We start from the raw sequence: 21,415 nt of genomic DNA on the forward strand, positions 1-21,415 counted from the left end.
TGTGTGTGTGTGTGTGTGTGTGTGTGTGTGTGTGTGTGTGTGTGTGTTGCTTTGGTGCTTTAATGCAAATAAATACTGTGCTGAAGTATGATTTTTCATTTTTTTACATTTATTTCTATGTATGTGTATGAGCACAGCACAGTTCCCATGTGGCAGTTAGAAGGCAACTTTAGGAAATTGGTTTTCTCCTCCTACCCTGTAAGTCCAAGGTACTGATCTCAAACTGTCAGGCTTTAGAGTGAGGGTTTTTATCCACTGAGCTATCTCACCGGCACAATTACAGCCATTTTTAATTAGGCACAAGGGTATGTTGTTCAGTGATGGAGCACTAGCATCCTCAAAGTCCTGGGTTTGGTCACCAGCTCTAGACATGGGATGCAAGAAAATACTAAATATGGGTAGAAAATGAAATGGTGCATTTCTTTGGAAATGCATCTGTCCTGACACAACATCATTGGTGAAAAAGGATTATTACCCCTATTGCATATAAACTTAAATAGATGTACTTCATAACCAGGCTTAAAGTTTCTCTTTCTCTGATGGGAAATGACAACACATCCCACAATCTTCCACCCTGTGAAGTTGGAAGTCACACAGAAATGAATTGCAAATCCAGTTCCTGTCTGACTGATCTTACAGCACTGATGAGAGGCTCGAAACAGAATGAACATGGAAATACTCTTTGAATTCTCAAAATCAAAATTGCTAATGTTATTCCTACTGCTAGATCCTAGTTAAAAGATGTTTTACAGTTTTTCTATAAAATCCCTAACAAACCTTTTTCTTTATCGCCTGATGACGATGCCCCCCTTTTTTCAATTTTTTTTACAATTTATTCATTATATATCCTGATTAAAGCTTCCTCTCTCAACTCCCCCAAGTCCCACCCTACTCTCCCCCTCCCTTTTCCCTAGTCCACTGAAAGGGGGAGGTCTCCTCCTCTGCAATCTGCCCATAGCTTATCAGGTCTCATCAGAACTGCCTGGATCCTCTTCCTCTGTAGGCTGTCTAGGTCACACCACCAGGTAGAAGTGATCAAGGAGCAGGCAAACGAGTTCATGTCAGAGACTGTCTCTTCTCCACTTACTAGGGGACCCACATGGAGACTGAGCTGCCTATGGGCTACACCTGAGCAGGGAGTCTAGGTCCTCTCTATGTATGGTTCTTGGTTGGTGGATGATGCCCCTTTTTAAACATCCATTTCAGTCTGTAGGTTCCCATATTATTTGTTAGTGAGTGCTTGCCTGTTTTCCTCTATTACAATGGGTACATAATTTAATTGCCAAATTAATGCACACAGAGAGAGAGGACCACCATCACCACTACAATCCCCCCCACCCCCAGTAGAACACTAATTGAGTGTGAGTGAGACCTAAGGTTAGGTCAGGATGTAACAGAGAAAAAAACCAGGGTCTATCTGGATGTTCAGACTGCTATTCCCTGGACCAGACTTCAATATTACATAGTCATTGCATGAAAGATTACTGTAATAGGTGAGGTGCCTCTGTCTATCTATCAAAACTGTGGTATATGAGAGTCAACTTTTCTTGATATCAGAGAAACAGCAGCCCAGTCTCTAGATGTTTCTAACACTGGTTCTCTTCAGGGAAAAAAATTCAGAAATTACAAACCATTTACTAGTTGAAAATTGGGAGAAGAAGAGAAAAATCCGTTGAAGTTTCCAACATAAAATGAAAGTGCTCTAGTGAAATGCTGGTAATGCTGTCTGCAGAAAAGGGCTTTGGAAAACTGCCACTGAGCAGGTTTTGAAAACTGGAGCTGCAATGCCTCCTCCAGGAGAAAGAGAACACTTGCAGGGTGAAAATCATCTCAGGTACGACAGAGGCTCTGGCAAAGCAAAGTAGGAGGTGCCTGAGAAGCAGGTCCTTAGAGATGCCTGGGAGTCTCTGGGTGAGCTCAGATTAGTCAGAGATAATTAGTGCCTTTTCGTTTTCAGCACACTTTCTTCCCGATCTCTACAGAAATAGGCTAAGCTACTCGTTAGAGGGCATTTTATTTAAAACCAAAACAATCCCCAGCTTTGGAAGCAAGGGGTAGAGTGCAAGGACAGCAAAAGGAAAGAAAGCTTTCTCAGCGTTTGTCTGTCTTAGGTGGCCTATCTGAAACACCTCGCTGTCCTATGGTTCCACCATGTGTATTCCTGTATGTAGGTCTGGCTCAGAGCAGTCAAGGCATCACCATACAGCTAAGTGGACATGGAGTACAAATGTGTGCCATGCTTTTCAGAACATGTAGCATCTAGTCGCTTCCATCAGGTGAGAAAACCTGTGGCTGGAAGCCTGTCCACACCATCTCATGCAATCACTACTGACTGCTCTAACCACCCCACACACTCCTTGCCGACTTAGACTGCAAAACCTTGCTTCTTCATTTCCCCTGTGAGCAAATGTCCATTCTCACATCCACACCCGATTACTCGGAGTTCTTTACATCTTTTATTGTAATCATGTCTGACATAGTAGTTCATTTTTTTTTCCTGGTCAAGTGTGGTTCATAGTGCTAACATGCATTTTTAGGGGAAAAAAGGCTAATCAACTCGGGATAAATTCTACCTAGCCTGAGGGAGGAGCAGCCCTGCTAGGCCACAGAGGAGGACATTGCAGCGAGTCCTGATGAGACCTGATAAGCTAGGGTCAGATGGAAGAGGAGGAGGACCTCCCATATCAGTGGACTCAGGGAGGGCCAGGGAGATGAAAGAGGGAGGGTGGGATTGGGAGGGAATGAGGGAGTGGGCTACAGCTGGGATATAAAGTAAACAAATTGTAATTAATATTAAAAAAAAATTCTACCTAGCCCATGTATAAAATGGTTAAGAAATGAACATGGAGTCTGAACCAATAGATGTTATGTTCGAACACTTGGCATTTTGTAAAACTGCTTGGCAAGGCTTTAGGAATAGTCTCTGGAACTAAAGGCCAGATATCTTTTGTACTATCTGAGAGTCGGGCAAGATCTAGGTAGTAAGAGGCTTGCCAAGAATTTAGTTTCCCTTGCTGCATCACATCGGGACAGGTCTTCCATGATTTAAGGAAGTTATCATTGATCCTCCAACAGAAGTTTGACTTTCTGGCAATGGGCCATGCTTGCTTTCTGTTGTTTTCTAGCAGTCAAGAATTGTTGTGAGCTGTCTAGGTGCTACCTGCCTGGATGAAAGAGACTCTAATTTGTCGACTGCTTAATAGAAAATTCACTCAGTGGGAAGCCAATTGACCATCAGTGCCTGGGATTAAAGCAGCTACCACCTCACCATCTGCGTAGAGATATGAACCTGAGCATGTGGATTGAGGAGTTCACAGGCAGGGGACACTGGCAAGGGAGCACAAGTAAATCTGCAAGTCTTGGTTTGTTCCTCGTGATTTCTTCTTCTCAAATGCCACAGCATGTGTGGGAAGCTGAAACGAGCAGCGTTGTCACGACGCAGCCAAGTCTGATTAGACAGCCTGGAATTCACTTTCCTAGTTTTCTGCGTGGGTTGCACACAGCGTGAGAGGGGATGAGAGAAAGGCTTCATGGCTGGAATACAGCTATACTTGTGAACAGCACAGCTCCGCCTGACAAGTCTTCACTCATCCTGAGAGCAAAGGAGGGCTCTGAAGAGGCCTGGCTTTTCTCTACAGCAGCTCTGTGGACGCTGGCCAGGGGCCACACCATGTGCCTGTGGTCAAAATCTTGTTCTACTTTGTCTCCTCTCCTTTCTCCGCACCGCCTTTCCTTCCCTTCCTTTCCCTTTCAGTCTGCTCTCTGTCTTTCCATCTTTTTCTCAGATTTTAACCATTAACCATTCCCTTCTCCTAAGACTTTTAAGGAACAGCAAATTCTCTGTGCGCTTATACACCATTTCACCTATTAAACTAGGAACCAGGCTACATGCTCTGATCCCCAGTATCTGATCGTTTCTGAACATGGAGGATCCTTTACAGTCACTAAACGCTGTCTGGTTAAATGAATTGGTGACCATACAAGCAAAGAAACAAACAAGCCAGCACCCAAGAGTGGAGGCTCAGTACCCCTCTCGGTGGGAGGGAGCCGTTTCTGCAAGTTTTGCTTTATTCACGCAGATCTGGCACAGAAAAGTGGTCCAAAGGACTATGGCTGACTAAAAGGACTGAGGGGAGAGAGGATTGCAGATGCTGCAGTGACTTACAAGCTGGGTGTCTGTAGCCCCAGTGAATAAACATTCTTCGTGTTGACTCTGACAGAAAGAAATAGGCCATTCCTGTGGTCAACAAAAGAGGGAAGGGAGATCTGGATTTGAAACTCGGGATGCTGCATCGGCCATTCCTAAGCATGTAATAATACCTGGGACTGTTCATGGTGATGAGGAAACTAGAATGGCGCTATTGGTTACAGAGATTTGCTACTAATAATTGACAGGGATTTTGAAAGATGGCAGAACTGCTTGAATAATAGGGTAACCCAGGTAGATATAATATTAAAAAAAAAAAACTATACACGCTCTTTTTATTAGCATCTTGATTTCTGTAAAGTGCATTAAATACATGACTTGGAAAAAAAAGTGTGCAAGATGTGACATTAATCTTTCAAGCAGAAAATTGGGTTTATTCTTTGCTAGTACTAATGACATTTGGGGCTGGGTAATTCTTTGTGGTAGGGGGACCATTCTAGACATTATGGGCTGTTTAACAATATCCTGGTCTTCTTCTACAGCCTGCACACCAATGTGTTCAGACATTGTCAAACATCCCTCCAGAGACAAACTACACAGAGAGACACAGAGAAACACGGACATGCATGCATGCACTCAACCCCTATATGCTAGGTTGTAAAGCACTAACTAGACAAAAGCAGTCTACAATACTGAAAACAAAGCACATGCCAGTCATGATTGTCCTGTGGCCCAGATAAAGTTGACATGCCAGTGTACACAGATCTACAGAATTGGGTCCTGAGACAACTGTATCTATGCAGGTTGTAAACAAGTCTAGTTAGCACAAAAGCTTTGCGGGACAACAAAACAAATGAATAAAACCTTGATGTAGTTCAGAAACACTGAAGAAAGTGTTCTTCTCCCAACAAGGTAAAGAGTAGTAAAAGGAGGGTTACAAGGAAAAAGAAAGGCAGCTTCACTAGAAAGTTAAAAAAAAAAAAAACACTCTCTCTGTCCATTTCCTTTAGAGAAATAGAATAGAACTTATGTAATTGGGTCAAAGCAGGGAACACATCAAGATTGGGGACCAAAAAATGCTCAGGAAACTACAGAGAAGACATTAGGAGAGGATTTTTGGGTTTGCTTTACTTTTTACACATAGTTCTATATAAATCAATAAATCAATCCTCTGTCTTCTGCAGAGGGAATAGGTTCTGAAATCATGATAAGTCAGACTATGAAAAATAAATCATGTTAGTCCTGGAGCCTGCAAAGCAACATGAAAACAACCACCCTTGTGATAAACTGTATGGTGGAAAAAGCAAGATGCAAAACTGTAAAAATGCTACGAATGATGGTATGTCAGGAAAAGAAGCTTAAAGAACCAGCTCCTGTTGCATGAGTCATTGCCTAGCCCAGGCATTGTGCTTACATATACTTTTCTGGAGGCATTTCCCTAGCCTTCAAAGCTACCACACACAGGGAATGCTGTTTTCTGCCTGTTATGAACTAACAAAATGGAGATATTGAACCCTACCACATACAGGGAATGCTGTTTTATGCCTGTTATGAACTAACAAAATGGAGATATTGAACCCAACATTGCAAAGCACCGAGACCATGCCTTTATGACCCCAAATCTCCATATTGTTAGCAATTTAGCTGTAGTGTACCCTGTATTTGCATGCAAAGGATAAGAGTAAAGAGACCAAAGTATTATACAAAGAAAAATTACCTTTCAGTTCCCAGATGCTGTTATTACTTCAGTAGTCTCTTGGTTTTTTGTTTGTTTGTTTGTTTGTTTGTTTTATTTTTGGTTACTTGTTCTGAGTTATAAGGCAAGGTCACACTCTTTAGCCCAAGATCTTCCTTGCTTCACCGCCTCCCAAGTGTTGATATTATAGGCATGAGCCATCGGGCTTTGTTTTAGAGCCTATGTAATTAGATTTTAAACTTATTATTCTTTGTCATTTGACAAGAATGCTTCAATTCACAAGTTAATTTAATATTAATCACATTTCCCAAATACATAACTATTATTGATGTGAGATCTTCTTTTTCAACCATAGATGTCTACATGGAAGCACTCTCTATAAGCTCTGATTTCACTGTACCCCACACATTTCAGTAAGCTCCAGCTTTTTCTCATTATTCTGAAAACGCTCTCTAATTTCTCTTGTGATATCTTTTTGTTGACTCATTAGTTATTTTGGAATGTATTATTAAAGTTCCACAAATTTGAGAATGTCTACGATTTCCTCTATTATTAAATCATAATTTTAAATAATTTGATTTATTATGAATGACTTCCATCCTAATGCATTTATTAAGACTTGTTTTATGTTCAACACATAGTGCATTGTAGACAATCTTCCTTGTGTACTAGAGAAGGATGTGCGCTCTTGTTCAGTAAAGGAGTCTAGTAGAGGGATCTATACATGCCTATAAGTTCTATTTGATTTCAATTGTTGTTCACATCTTCTATTTCTTGTTGCTCTTTTACTAAGAGTGTTTTGTTTTGTTTTGTTTTGTTTTGTTTTGTTTTGTTTTGTTTTGTTTTGGCAGGGTTTTACTCTGTAGCCAAGGCTAGCGTGGAGCTCAGTTTGTAGTTCTTGCTGGCCTCAAACTCATGGCAATATCTCCTCAGTCTCCTTAAATGTTGCGATTTTAGGCATAAGCAACCATACCCATCTATTACTGCATATGATAAGTCCTCAATTATTATTACTACTATTATTAAATGTGTATTTCTCAGTTCAATTCTGTCAGCTTTTGTTTAATGTATTTTGGGGGTCTGTTCTTAGGTTCTAAGTGTACCTCTTTTCAATTATGTGGGTACATCAGTTTGCCCTCTTGTCAACACTCTCAAAATTAGCACTTGAATAAACAAGAGTGACAGTGATGCATACTGTTTAACATTTAAGAGTAATGAGCACCTTCTGTTCTCATTTTTGAGAGATGACAACTCTTTGGATGACTGGTTGGCAATTTATCTGGACATAAATGTTCTTTTAAAACTAAAGTAAACAAGTTGCTGGCAATTAATTTTTATTTTATATATTTTCTATACATTTACATAGTAAATATATTTGCACTAGCAAAAATGGAACTGTCTTTCTTAGTTGGTAATAACAAGTGGGCTTAATTCCACAAATTATTACTTTCATATATTACCAAAAGTTATGAAGTGAATTACTAAGAATTATTAAAAGTTTGCAGTTTCCAGTGGACTTGGGGAGTGGCATGCATGCAGAAAGGGGAGGGAGGGTGGGATCGGGAGGGGAGGAGGGAGGGGCTTATGGGGGGATACAAAATGAATAAAGTGTAATTAATAAAAAATTAAAAATATATATATATAAAAATAAAAAAAAAGTTTGCAGTTTCAAATGAATGGAGCGGAATCCCTGCTCAAATGAAGCCCATGCAGCTCAGTCTCCATGAGGGTCCTCTAGTAAGGGGAACAGGGGCAGTCTCTGACATGAACTCGGTTGCCTGCTCTTTGATCACCTCCCTCTCATGGGGTGGCCTTATTAGGCCACAGAGAAAGAGGATCCAGAGAGTCCTGATGAGATTTGATAAGCTAGTAGGGGAGGAGGACCTCCTCTATCAGTGGACTAGGGGAGGGGCGTGGGAGGAGAAAAAGGAAGGAGGGTGGGACTGGGAGGAGATGAGGGAAGTTGCTACAGCCAGGATACAAAGTGAATAAATTATAATAAATTATAATAATAAAAGAAAAAAGATTTATATTTATCAATGTTTTGTCAGCGCGTATATGTTCACCATATGCATGCCCAAAGAAGAGGGCTACCTCTGGAACTGGAGTTACAGACCATTGTGAGCAGCCATGTAGATGCTGGGAACCAAACCAAGGTCCTAGGCAAGAGAAGCAAGTGCTCTTATCTATAGAGACATTTCTCCAGCCTCTAGTCTGCATTTTTAAAATGGAATGATGTATGTAGTGATGAATGGATACACAAGGAAATGTGACATATATGCACAGTGGAATAGTATTTGTCCATAAAAAAGAGAAACTCTCTCTGATTTGAAGCAAGATAGATAGAGCTGGGGGACTTTTATCTTAAGTGTTTTAAAGGCAAGGATACGTGATACCTACTCATATGTGGAAGCTAAGAATATTGGTTTCATAGAAGCTAATTATATAATAGTGGTTGGTGGAGATTAGGAAGGGTAGGAGGAAGGTCTAATAAAGAAAACTTGGACAATAGATGCCAAAGCTCAGTTATGTTACAGTACTGGTACCGGATAATGGTTTCACATCAGTTCCGGGGCTTTCAATTGCTGCTATCTTGCTGTTCATTTGCGTAATTGCAGAATTCTTCTTAGGTTTTACCCCTGTTAATCATTTCTTTTCTTGTAATTGCTGCACTGTTGCCACCTTAATACTTCCATTGTTCCTTTCCAATGCTTATTATCAGTGAGCTCTTTTAGCTTTGGAACAACAAGAGCTATTATAGACAAGTTGGAGAGTCTTGTTTTGCTCTGCCCTAAAAGTTTATACAGTGTTGCTGTAAAGGAACTGTTTGGTCCTAACAAGGTGGCTTATTAATGAGGTCTTGCAGATCCCATATGCCCAGAGGCTATCCCTTCACACTGCCCTAAAGTTTTCCCTACCCCTGATTATCTCCTGCTCTAAAGTAACACTATTGAGCTTCTCTTTTGTCTACCTAAGTGGGTCAAAGTAGCCATCAGATATCTTCAAAGATGAAACCCTTAAATCATGACTCATCTACCCTCTGCTGTACTCTATCTTTCTACCGAGACATAGGTATCCTGACAGCAAGGGCCAAAGTTTCTATCTGAACATCTGAGTATTGAAAAAAGAAAGTATGCCAGTTCTACAAGCAAGTTATAAGTGTTCCTTACCAAACACCTGCAGTGTTCCTTACCAAACACCTGACAAAAGAGTAAAGAAGGAAAGAAATGCAGAGTCTATTTAGACTCCAAACTCAAGCAATTCTTCAGGGTCCCCAGCCCTTTGGTAGGTCTGTGGGATTCCTGATAATGCAGCAACAAATAGCCCTGGGGAGGTCAGAAGACACGTGATTGTTTTGCTTTTCTGCTAGTCCTGCCTGTGTATCTGGCCCTTGGACTTTCTTAAGTTAACATCCAAAAGACACTTCAGAATGATACAGCTGAATATCATACTTTTCCTGTCCTGTCCTATGCCCCACCTTGGCTTGGAAACCCTTTACTGATGTTCCTGTGTCTCTTGGTTTAGACACAACATGTGCTTTCTCTGAGTACAGATCCCCAACAACTATGGAAAATTCGGACATGGAGGCATATGCCTGAAACATCAGCACGAGTTTTGAAGAGACAGGTGGATCCCATGAGCTTACTGGCTGGCCATTCTATTCAAAATGATGATTTTTAGATCCAGTGAAGAGAATGTGTCTCAAAAAAAAAAAAAAAGTAAATCTTGGTTATTTAATTTTCATGACAGGTAGCTATGACCCAAGATTTAGCTAATATTTATAACATATTTGCCTGCTAGCCACTGTCCTTTAATATGCTTGGTAAATGTGATTTCTCTACTTAAATAAAGACTCAATTAATTGCAACTCAAAGACAAATAAAACAAGGTGAGATATAACACAAAGAAATCAAGCTTGAATTAAACTAGAAGATTCCTCCCTGGTGGGTCTGCTCTCATGGTACCAGATGGCACTACGCAGGATGCTATAAACTAAGGTCATCAGTGATCTAACCCAGTTGTGAACTCTACAAACTAATACCAGGCAAAATAATGTCCATTTGTGTAATGATGGCACAATTATTATGGGGGTAGCCAACCACTCCCTATTTGAATCTTTCTGTGTGAAGAAATTCATGCTTAATATTGTAAACCTCATCTGAAAACCACAACAAAAGTAGTCTAATATCCTTTGGGGGTGAGGTTGGGATGAGGTGGCTAAGATGGGTACTTACTTGAGTTGACATAGCAATAAACCGCCTCCTAAATGTCTATGTTTATACCCACAGGTGAAGGCTATTCTCAGCTTTAAACAGGGAAGCTTCTTTTTACAGTGAATGACTGCACAAAATGCTGGCAATAAAACGAGTTGAGTGCTAAGGTCCCCCCCGCGGTTGGCCATCCCCTTAAGGCTCGGGGAACACTGCAGAAAAATGGAGTGGAAAGAATGTAAGAGCTTGAAGATGGGGAGAAGGGCTGTGAAATAGCAGCTCCTGAGCATGACGCTGAGCTGGCTACCGTGAACTCAATTCAGCTGTGCATATCGGTACCAGGTTCACAAAGGTCAGGCTGTCTTCACAGTCAGCTGCAGAGGAAGGTGATACATGGTAGGCCCTATCACATACTGCTGACCAGTCTGCGAAGGGTGACACATCAAGTTATACATCCGTGGGGTCTTACCAGGTTGTGGTTAGTTTCAAACTAGGATCACACGGAAAGCCCTGATTAAACTCTGTGGGACAACAAACAAAATCAAAACTAAGAAATAGTGGGGAGAGATTTATAGGGAAGAAGGAGGGTTAGTTGGGCTGGCAAGGAAATGGGAGAGGATGAGGGAAGAGAGAACAAAATACATAATACACACACATATATAATAGTGGAAAATTTAGTAGGAAAAAAGGCAGATTGGTCTGCAATAAACTTAAGTGGGTGAAAGTATTTGCCACATAATGCAAGTTTGATGTCTAGAATTCATGTAAAAGTGGAGAGAACCAACTCCACCAAGGTGCCTTGTAATCTACACACACTATGGCATACATGTGGTTGCTCAAATTCATACATTCACAGCAAAAATGAAACAAAGTTCAAAAGCTTCATAAGTAGAGACTGATAAAGAAAAGGTACACCTTCACCTCTGATCTCTCTGTGTCTTTCATACACACAGAGAGAGACACACACATACACAAACATGCATATACCACACATGCACAAACACACACACAAATACATGTGTCTAGGGGCTGGAGAGATGGTTCATGTGTGAAGCACTTGCAATAGGAGCACCCACATAAAAACTGGCCATAGAGATGCTGTGCACATCTATAACCCCATCACTGGGGAAAGGGGTGAAGACAAGTGGATCTCTGGGGATTTCTAGCCAGACAGTTTAGTCAAATTGGTTTAGTCAACCAGGTCCAGTGCGAGACTCTATCTCAGAAAAGCGAGAGAGAGAGAAAGAGAGAGAAAGAGAGAAGAAAGAAGGAAAGAAAAAAGAAAGAGAGAGAGAGAGAAAGAAAGAAAGAAAGAAAGAAAGAGAGAGAGAGAGAGAGAGAGAGAGAGAGAGAGAAAGGCCTCTGGCCTTCACATGAGCAAACACTTGTCTCCATACATATAAATGCTCTCTCTCTCTCTCTCTCTCTCTCTCTTCTCTGATCTTTTTCAGCAACAAATTCCAAAGCTTGATCAAAACCCTATTAGATTTCATGTTAGTCTGTCAACCCAAACAGAACTGAGCATGATAATCATCCATTCGTTTGTTCTGCTATTTCATAAGTAACAAGTTCATGCCAGAGTCATTCCCACTCAGGTAGCATTGTCTCATCCAGGTTCCTGAACTTTGTTCTGTAGCCATGGAATATAATTTGTTTCATTCTTAAATTCCTTCTCTTACGTAATTGTGCTAAAACACTACATGTTGCCATTTTACTTTAACTCAAAACATTCTAAGAGCACAATGGTACATTCCTCCTATCCCAACACTTGAGAGGATAAGGCAGATGGGTAGAAAGTTTGAAGCTTACCTGAGCAATATAGTGAGAATATGTCTCACAAAAAGAAGAATGGAAAAAAAAAATGGAGAGGAGGAGGAGGAAGGAAGAGAGGAACAAAAGGAGGGGTTGGCCAGGCAGCTCCCCTCTTACTCTAGGAAATCTTTTTAACCAAACTAATTTGAAAATGGATGAAGGGACAAATGAATGAATGAACAAGCAATGAGGTAAAAGCCTATTGCGTGCCCCCCATACATAGAGCACATACCCTCCTTGCACTGGGATTGAACATCGATTTTATAAACAGCACTAACAGAATGTTTGTGAGACAGTCCGGCGGGTTGTCATAATGTTATTTATGTCATACTCATCTATATGCAATCAATATGTACGGTGTGGGGAAATGTGAGAATTGAAGCAGTAGGTGACTGATAGAATCAGTCTCCCTACTACTTATTTCAATCAGGAGGGTGATAATTGGGTATCAATACGCTTATAAGAAGCACCGGAACCATGCCCATGCCTCTCATCCCAGCACTAGAGAGGCTGAGGTAGGAGGATCATCATCAGTTTGAGGCTGGCCTAGGTTGCACAGAGTTTCAGCTCAGCTTTGGCTATAAAGTAAGACCTTGTCTTGAAAAACTGAATATAATGCTCTTCACACAGAGGCAAGTGATAAATATTTCTGCTATCCATAAATATTGCTTAAATGGATGAAGGGACAAATGAATGGCTGAACAATCAATGAAATAAAAGCTATTGCATGTCCACCATATGGATTTTCTTCCAGACTTCTGTTTAAGGGATTGAGGAGATTGTGCATAATGGGGTTTATAACGCTGATACAGGAAAAAGAGCCATGATTTGGTCAACCTGTATTTTGTCTCTTGGCAGAATTTCTATTCCACTTAATAAGAACCAGATCTGGCCATTAGGGAGATGCAAATCAAAACAACGCTGAGATTTCACTTTACACCCATCAGAATGGCTAAGATCAAAAACTCAAGTGACAACACATGCTGGAGAGGAGGTGGAGAAAGAGGAACCCTCCTCTATTGCTGGTGGGAATGTAAACTTGTACAACCACTCTGGAAATCAATCTGTCACTTTCTCAGACAATTAGGAATAGCGCTTCCTCAAGATCCAGCCATACCACTCCTAAGCATATATCCAAAAGAGGCTCACATATACAACAAGGACATTTGCTCAACCATGTTTGTAGCAGTTCTATTCATAATAGCCAGAAGCTGGAAACAACCTAAATGTCCTTCAACAGAGGAATAGATACAGAAATTGTGGTACATTTACACAATGGAATACTACACAACTATTTTAAAAAAGGAGGAAATCATGAAATTTGCAGGTAAATTTGCAGGTAAAAAGTGGGAACTAGAAAAGATCATCCTGAGTGAGGTAACCCAGAAGCAGAAAGACACACAGGGTAGTTACTCACTCATAAGGGGATATTAGACATATAATATAGGATAAACACACTAAAATCTGTACACCTAAAGAAGCTAAAAAACAAGGAAGACCCTGGGGAAAATGTTCAGTCCTCATACAGAAGGACAAACACGATACACTTTGGAAGCAGGAGACAAGAAACAGGACTGAAGCCTACCACAGAGGGCCTCTGAAAGACTCCACTGATCGAGGTATCAAAGCAGATGCTGATACTCATATCCAAACTTTGGGCAGAGGGCATGGACTTTTATGAAAGAGTGGGGAGATAGAGGGACCTAGCTCCAAAAGGAGACCAACAGAGCCAAAAAAAAAAAAAAAAACTGAACCCTGGGAACCCTTCAGAGACTGATACCCCAACAAAGGACGATGCATGGGAAGGACCTAGAATCCTGGCTCAGATGAAGCCCATAGACTCAGTCTCCAAGTGGAGTCCCTAGTAAGGGGAGCAGGGGATGTCTCTGGCATGAACTCAGTGGCTGGCTCTTTGATCACCTCCCCCTGAGGTGGATGTAGCCTTGCCAGGCCACAGAGGAAGACAGTGCAGCCAGTCCTGATGAGACCTGATAGGCTAGGGAAAGATAGAAGGGGAGGAAGACCTCCCCTATCAGTGGACTGGGGAAGGGGAATGGGAGGAGATGAGGGAGGGAGGGTGGGATTAGGAAGAGAAGAGGGAGGAGGCCACAGCCAGCACACAAATTGAATAAATTGTAATGAATGATAATAAAAAATAAAAAATAAAATGCAATAATAATAATAATAATAATAATAATAATAATAATAATAATAATAATAACCTGATCTGAAGACAGAGAGTTGGCTGAGTCCTAACCAGGGCATCATTACTGAACAATTGAAACAAAGATGTATTTTAAGTACTATGTGGGAGAAGTGTGCACAGTTTTCAACCTCCCCTTACCCCATCTAAACCCACCCTTAACTGGGGGTGGGGAGGCAAGACTGTTGCTTCGCCTCCCACATACTCTGGTTACCTCTTTCACTGAGGCCTGAATGCATTCGGTGCTGCCTCCTCCCGCTTGTAAATCTACACAGCTATTTGTTTGTCAGATGATTTTTCTAAAGCAGTCGTTCATTGCTTTTCAGGTTATGTGGTGGAGAGACATGCAAGCAATGAGGCACGGCTCCCACACCTTACCTCAACCTTCCCTAACTAGGAGAATGATCAGAAAAAAAAAAAAAACCAATGGGCAAACAGCTTTGCTAGTTATCCAAGCAGTTATGGAATAAGATAAACCTGAAGGTGTAGTTTTCCCCCACCGAAAAAAAAAAAAATCACAAAATGTTGCCTAAATTGAATGTCCCTGGAAGAGACCCCTCCTGTGAAAAGCTCCCTTTTGAAAATGGTGTTTTTCAGATAGACTGGTTTTCCACTCACTCACCTTTTCCCCCTTTGAACTACTGTTCAGTTTTGGGGACATATTTCAGTTCACTTTTAATATTTTGGATCTCCGACAGGTTGACAACAGGTCCTGGGAGTTTCTTAGCTCCAGGAATTGGATTCTTCTCTTCCTGCGAGGTGGAAGGAGCCTCCTGAAAAGAAAGGGGGAATATTCAACTCACCAAAACCAAACATATTTCATCTCTCAGGTTCATGATATACAGCGGGAAAATGAATATCAAAGGAAGAAAGTCAGAGTGTGATTCTAGCACAGTGACTTTCTCTTGTGTTGTTGTTCAGAGAGCCTTAGAGTTTCAAGAAAATTCCCTGAAGTTTGTATAGGAATGTAAAATAATGCTGTAAGAAAAAAGTTCTTTCCCTATGACTTAGGATACATTAGACAACAGTTCAGTGTCTAGTAACTAATAAATAATGACAACAGTTAAATTGAATTGTTTCCCACAAGAGCATCTTCTAAAAGTGAATTTAATTTAGTATCATACCATTATCACATATCCAATGGCAGAAATCTGTAAATTGCCAGTGCACAGCTAGCCCTAATTAGTCCAGGAGTTTTCAAAAATTTGTTCAGAGTGTAGTGGCTGTCAGCCTTTTGTTGTATGGGAACATACAACATATGTTGTGCCTTTGGGAAACATAAACTCAGGACATAAAGAAAACATCTTTGAATATGGGTTTTGAATATGAGAGAAAATGACAGCACAGGCCAATCTTTGTCTGATGCTTTGAGTAGTTTAAATTTCCCATCATTAAAGAGTATTTGTTTTAGGGAGGAGCCCAGAGCTTTTTCTTCTTTTGTGTGGCTCCTCCAGTGCCTGATGACAACGGTTCGAAAGAATATGTGATGATATTTTTGTTTAACTAATCAATCCCATAAGCAACCCATACCTCTATATGCATGTCCCAAGCACACATAGAAAAAGACTATTAACCACTAAGCTCAGTTTCTGTGTTACTACAGAAGAAAATTGTGTGCTACTCCATTCTTCTACCTGCCCGAATAAAGGTATTGGGAGACCTTTGATCACCCTGGCAGCCAGAGTATCATGTCTTGGATCACATTATTTCAGGGGTAACTGAGTGATTGCCCTAACTTTTACCATACATGCTGGCAAATAATGACTGAATGTACCATTCTTAAGATGGATCCAAACCTGGGAGACAGGGACTCCTCGTAAGAGAAATTTAGGCTACAGAACTGGGCTTAAAGTCACACTGGGGAAGGTTCCATGAGGTGCTGAGAAGAAGGTAAATTCTTTTGTGTTTGGGTGTAAAGTTCTGTCAATGTCTGTTAAGTCCATTTGATTCATGACCTCTGTTAGAGACATTGTTTCTTTGTTTTAATTTCTGTTTTTGTCCTTTGTTGAGAGTGGGGTGTTGAAGTCTCCCATTATTAATGTGTGGAGATCTATGTGTGGTTTAAGTTTGATCAATGTTTCTATTACAAATGTGGGTGCCCTTGTATTTGGGGCATAGATGTTCAGGATTGTGATGTCTTCCTGGTGGAATTTTCCCTTGATGAGTATGAAGTGTCCTTCCCCATCTCTTTTTATTAATTTTGGTTGAAAGTCTATTTTATCAGATATTAGAATGGCTACTCCTGCTTGCTTCTTGGGTCCATTTGCTTGGAAAGCCATCTTCCAACCCTTTACCCTCAGGTAATGTCTATCTTTGTGACTTAGGTGTGTTTCTTATATGCAACAGATTGCTGCGTTTTGTTTACGAATCCATTCTGTTAGTCTGTGTCTTTTTATTGAAGAATTGAGTCCATTGATGTTGAGAGAGATTAATGACCAGTGGCTGTTAGATCCTTTGATTTTGATGTTGGCTGTGATCATAAGTTTATGTGCCTTGTTGCTTTCTGTTTTACTGTAGCCAGGTTAATGATTTCCTGTGTTTTCTTAAAAGTAGCTAATTTTCTTGGGTTGTATTTTCCCTTCCAGTGTCTTCTGTAATGCTGGATTTGTGTGTAGGTATTGTTGAAATTTGTTTTTGTCATTGAATATCTTGTTTTCTCTGTCTATGAGGACTGAGAATTTTGCTGGGTATAGTAGCTTGGGCTGACATCTGTGTTCTCTTAGGGACTGCATGATGTACATCTAATGGGACCTGAAAAGGATCATCCTGAGTGAGCTGTACCAAAAGCAGGAAGACACACATGGTATATACTCACTCATATAGACATATAACATAGGATAAACCTACTAAAATCTGTACATCTAAAGAAACTAATCGAGAGGACCCTGACTAAAATGCTCAATCCCCATCCCAAAAGGCAAAGAGGATGTACATCAGAAGAAGAAGAAAAGAGGAAACAACCTAGGAACCTGCCACAGAGGGCCTCTGAAAGGCTCTGCCCTGCAGACTGTCAAATCAGACACTGAGACTTATGGCCAACTGTTGGGCAGTGTGCATGGAATCTTATGTAAGAAGCGGGAGCTAGTAAGATCTGGAGAGGACAGGAATTCCACAAGGAGAGCAACAGAACCAGAAAATTTGAACACAGGGGTCTTCCCAGAGACTCATACTCCAACCAAATACCAGACATGGAGATAACCTAGAACCCCTGCACAGATGTAGCCCATGGGAGTTTAGTGTCCAAGTGGGTTACATAGTAATGGGAAGAGGGACTGCCTCTGACATAATCTGATTGGCCTGCTCCTTGATCACCTCCCCCTGAAGGGGGAGCGGCCTTACCAGGCCACAGAAGATGACAATGCAGCCACTCCTGATGAGAACTGATAGACTAAGATCAGAAGGAAGGAGAGGAGGACCTCCCTTATCAGTGGACTTGGGGAGGGGCATGCGTGAAGAAGGGGGAGGGAGGGCTTATGGGGGGATACAAAGTGAATAAAGTGTAATTAATAAAATTAAAAGAAAAAAAGAAAAAGAAGTCACACTGGGGCCTGTGTTTCTTCCACCAAGCCCTTCACTCTTCCTTCTCTGCATCTGGGTCTCAACAACTCTCTTGTAGCCCTCACCCATATTTCTTACAAGTGTTTCCCCCAGTAAATAAATTGCATGCTAGTCTGTCCTTCTATCTGCACACTAAATATCTGCTTCTTAGAGTGCTTGAACTAGCATAGTCCCCAGGGCAACACTGCCATAACTTCATCTGCTTAACCAAGAGTTGGATAAACCAATGTGTGCCTGTGGTGTGGTATGGGGTGTGTGTGTGTGCGCGCATGTGCGTGCATGCATACATGTGTGCCTGTGTGCATGTGTGTTTGTCAGGTATAAGAAACTGCACATCTGCCGCCTGTGAAGGACAGGATTAGAGCCAGTGCTGTTAGTCCAGGTCTGGTGGCTGCCTGTGTCTCATTCTCAAATCAGTTAGCACTTATAGGAAGAATGTGTTCAAGTTTCCCCAAACTCTGATAAATCAGTAGGTGGGTATGTCCCTTACAGAAATGTGTTTAAGCTGTTTATTGGGGAGAATGGGTAGACATAAAAGACTGAGGGGTTAATCCTCTTGTAATGGCTAATGGGACTTCCTGTAGTTATTTTCTGTGAAGCTGGTACAGTGCTGATTAAATAGCTAATGTGTCACCCACACTAAACAATAAAGAATTCGCTGTGAATGCTGTAAATCCCTGGAAGATATTGTTTCCTTACGTCCATGTACAGAACCATAGGCTTGGCTTCTTCTCTCCACGTGAACACATGCATCAGTTGTAAGCGTAGATGGAGAAAAGGTCATTAGAACTGTAAAACACCCACCAGGTATTCCAGAATGTTCTTTGCTGGGCTTTTCAGGAAGGAATTTTTTAACAAGGCAATAAAGTGTTGCTCCTTTTTAAATATGTGCAGCAGTGAAATGAAAAAAAAAAATGTTTCACTACTTATAAATGCTCCCACGGTTGGAGGTGGGTAGATCTCAATAAAGAGGAATGGAGAGAAAAAAAAAATGTTTCCAGATTCTTCTGCTAAGTTCCCAGTGAATCACCTTCACTGCTGGCACATTTAACACGCACAGCCAATGTCTGCACTTATGTGTCTGGGGCAGGTGAACATACACAGATTAATAATAGTAATGCTTAATGCTAGATGTCTTCCCATCAAGTTATTAAGGCCTAAATGGACTGCTTTTTTTTTCTTTTCTTTTTTAAAATCAAGATAAGGCTTGGCATTTGATTTAGTAAGATGGTATAGGATGAGGATTGCCACTATAGTTAATAATTTGATAGTACGATATTATTCAGGAAGCAAAGAGGATTTTTACAATGAAGTTCTACCATCTTTTAAAAACGTAACAGAAATAAGATTATACTGCTTCTATGAATTTGTCATTATAAAAATTTACAGTAAACTAAAGCACGAAGAAAGGCTGCTACTTGAATAGTGGAGGATAGCCCTTTTCACAGGTATCTGAATTCAGCAGGGAAATAGAGGGTATTTCTTCACTGTGTACATAAAGAGAGCATGGAAACCTTAGCAATCACTGTAGCACTCCCTGTTTCAGAAACACTGCTGTGAAGGGGCACGCCTGCCTCGGGAATCCCAGAAGACCTGTAAAACTCTGCAGTATGGTGAAGCATTTCCAAGCTGTGTCATCTTTCTGCCCTTCTTTACTATCAGATATCTCCAGGCTCTCCGACATGAGGTAATCGAAATTGACCTACTTATTCTTCATGTTCAAAAACTGAAGAAGACTCATTGCTAGCAGCAAATACTTCAGTTGCTAGAGGTTCTAAGGTACATGCGCCAAGTCGTTTAATTCTCACACCAACTCTACACATCTGCTTTTATCTCTGCCTCATCATTGAGACTAATGTATGAAAAAGCTAAAAAAAAAAAAATGACCAAAGCCTCACAACTAAGAAATGACTGGACTGGAATTAAATAATAATATGTTTGCATCTTATGACAGGACAAGATGAAAAGGAAATATTTAACAGAAAGTCCCAATGCACTATTATGTAGCATAATAAGAATGATATTTTAGTTGAAAGGAAGAATTGGAGGCTTAGAAATGGCTCCTCAGTACCCTCAGATCACTTCAAGCAAGCAGCTGTTTTTCTTACACAAAAGGATTTGGATAGAAGATCCCTGTACCGGGATCATGTTTATTTCTAACAAGCCATGTACAGAGGATGCAGTCCCTGTCTGTAGGTAGAACAAAGAGCTGGTCAGAAGCCACAGGTATACAAGAGAAAGTCAGTGTTCACAGAGATTATCAGACAGCCAATGACTCAGGCAGTCTTTCTGCTAGGACACATCCATTTGTTTACCTCGTAGAGGATGTCATGTTCAAAATACTGTCTGAGTTTACCTGGGGAACTAACTGACTAGAACAGAGGTGAGATACTCTGGTTACTGATGGTGTATTACACAAAACAAACTATACTACAATTCTGTTAACATGAGGCTTGGATATGAATACTAAATCTATGAATGAAAGCAATTCTTAGTTTGCGAACACAGATAACAGTAGTGAATGTGAATATGGAAATTACTCTGAATTAATATTCTATTTCCCCATTCAAACTATGCCACAGAAGGTAGCTAGGGCCTCAAGCCAAGCCACAAAAATCCTATTTAATGCACCCTTGTAGCCAAGCTACCCAACTACTCCCTTTGTGATGTTTCTCTGGGAAATTTATTCTGGGACCTAAGCCAGAGTTTGAGTCATGAGGTCACTTCCTCCATTGAACCCACAAGCCCTAAGAGTTCCTATCTGCTTGTATTGTGTAAGGAAGAGCCTTAGCTCTCTGTTCTACCCAATGAACCCCAAGACAAGGAGTGGCACAATACGTGGCACATCTCTAGGATCTGGGGATCTTTGTAGTTATCTTGTTCTCTCTACCCTATGAGGAATATCAATTGGTCATTTAAATACATGAGTGGTTAGAACATATGTGGTCACAAAGCAAGTGACATTTGTCCTTGGTAATTTTATACAGTGTCTCCAAACCATCATACTAGGGATAATAAAAGAGTGAAAGGAAAGAGCTTCCCTATCCTCCAAAGGAAGGTACTCATGTTGTACAGCAATGAGCCCAAGGCTGCCTGCTCCACAAAGGAAAAGGGGGAAGTGAACCTCCCCACCCCCAGCTGTTATGTCAGCCAATCTGATGAGAAAGCAGGACCAAGCTGCCTTCTGACTAGCTGTAGTAGTAGGGTCAGACACAGCTTAAGAGGAAGGTGGTAGAGAAAAAAAAAATACAATGGAAAATAAATGGAGGTGAGGGCAGAGTCCCATGGCCATCCCTTCTAAACTTTCCATGTCTCTTTCTTACAACCAGCAGAGTATGAGGCCTAGAGTCTTTAATGTAAATCAGATAATTAGATCAATTTATGAAGAACTGCTTATTTATCAAACACCTAACAGAATATACCATGTCCACTATTCCACTTATTCCTTCCTCATGGCAGCCCTCTGAGGGATAGAGAAGATCCAGCTTGACTACCACAAACTCATATACTTGTCTAAAGTCCCAGACAGACTACCCAGGATCATAAGCTCACAGGAAGGCAAAGTTAGAAGCACCAGAACTTAAGATAATATAACCAGCCGGGCATGGTGGAGCACACCTTTAATCCTAGCACTCAGGGAGGCAGAAGCAGGTGGATCTCTGTGAGTCTGAGACCAGCATGATATACAGAGAAAGTCCAGGACAGCCAAGGCTACACAGAGAAACCCTGTCTCAATAATAATAATAATAATAATAATAATAATAATAATAATAATAATAATAATAATA

The 21,415-nt window shown here is 40.9% G+C and overlaps 1 protein-coding gene across 1 annotated transcript in view; it reads right to left on the reverse strand.

The window, feature by feature from the left end:
* Nucleotides 1-21,415, reverse strand: part of Smpx (small muscle protein X-linked) — a 55,482-nt gene that overhangs the window by 15,923 nt on the left and 18,144 nt on the right. Inside the window, exon 4 of the mRNA XM_055618664.1 lies at nucleotides 14,692-14,842. Within this exon, the coding sequence (XP_055474639.1) occupies nucleotides 14,708-14,842 (135 nt within the window). The 3' untranslated portion in view covers nucleotides 14,692-14,707. The remainder of the gene's footprint in view (nucleotides 1-14,691; nucleotides 14,843-21,415) is intronic.

The sequence above is a fragment of the Psammomys obesus genome, unplaced genomic scaffold (genome assembly GCF_907164565.1).
Source record: "Psammomys obesus unplaced genomic scaffold, mPsaObe1.curated_primary_1811, whole genome shotgun sequence".
NCBI classification, from domain to species: domain Eukaryota; kingdom Metazoa; phylum Chordata; class Mammalia; order Rodentia; family Muridae; genus Psammomys; species Psammomys obesus.